General features: G+C 52.7%; 1 protein-coding gene across 1 annotated transcript in view; it reads left to right on the top strand.

Moving 5' to 3' along the window:
* The window catches only part of LOC123520979 (sec1 family domain-containing protein 2-like), a 36472-nt gene extending 35578 nt beyond the window's left edge, over positions 1-894 (top strand). Inside the window, exon 4 of the mRNA XM_045284058.1 lies at positions 87-894. Within this exon, the coding sequence (XP_045139993.1) occupies positions 87-179 (93 nt within the window). The 3' untranslated portion in view covers positions 180-894. The remainder of the gene's footprint in view (positions 1-86) is intronic.
* The last annotated feature ends 6 nt before the right edge of the window (positions 895-900 follow it).

Raw genomic sequence — 900 nt, 5'->3', positions numbered from 1 at the left:
ATCCTCCCCCGGGCTTTGCACTTGTCTTCCCACCTAGGCTTGGTTCCCCCCATTTCTGAGATGTGTTCACCTCCCTCCTGCCCTAGGTCATCGTGCTGTCCACCCGGCTCCTGACACCACGCAACATTCCTGAGCTGCTGTTTGCAACGGACCGGCTGCACCCGGACCTCGGCTTCTGATCACCTGCAAACTGGAGCCCTGGCCACAGGCAACACAATACTGTCCTCTGGCACCATGCAAAACAATGCCCCTAACAGAAAGCGGCTCAGTGACCAAGTGCCAGTGTGATTGAGTTCCACCTGAGGGGGCTCCATCACCAGGCCAGAGGGACTTGGATTGCTGCAGTTCTTCACAACAAACATTTTTCGTCTCCTTCTCACCTCCCACCTCCCCCTTGATTTGTCTGTGGTGTCAGCCGGCCTGCAGCTCACAGGTTCCCACTCCTCCTTAACCCCCTGCAGGTAATCTTCCCCATTTCCACCGGCCAGCTGATTAAGTCTAAATAAACTCCTGCTGGTGGTTGGGGCTGGTAGATTGCAAAGCTTGTGATTTGAAGTTGCTCGAGGAGACACAAGACATGTGTTAGGACAATACATGTGAGGACATTTTGATTTTTCTTAATCTTACAGAGCTGAGGAGGGAAACTTTGTTTCTCTCCATCTGAAACATTTCTGAAAAGGGAGGGCAGTGGCCAGGGCCACACTGCTAGTCAAATGCCTGGTAAACGTCGCACTGTAAACCATCCCCTGGTTACAAAGGGCTGCATTGTTCCTGATTGGTGTGTGTGTGCCCAAGAGCCCTCCAGACTGTTAGATATGGGACAAGAGAGAGGTAGGCTGGGAGCTGTCCAAGGAAGGTCCTCAGAAGAGATTCGGTCACAGGGAGTCTAGTAGATTGCAG

Source organism: Echinops telfairi, unplaced genomic scaffold, assembly GCF_000313985.2.
Source record: "Echinops telfairi isolate 266 unplaced genomic scaffold, ASM31398v2 ScPeMD7_7468;HRSCAF=8506_0, whole genome shotgun sequence".
NCBI lineage: Eukaryota > Metazoa > Chordata > Mammalia > Afrosoricida > Tenrecidae > Echinops > Echinops telfairi.
This window is presented reverse-complemented; position numbering and strand designations above follow the sequence as displayed.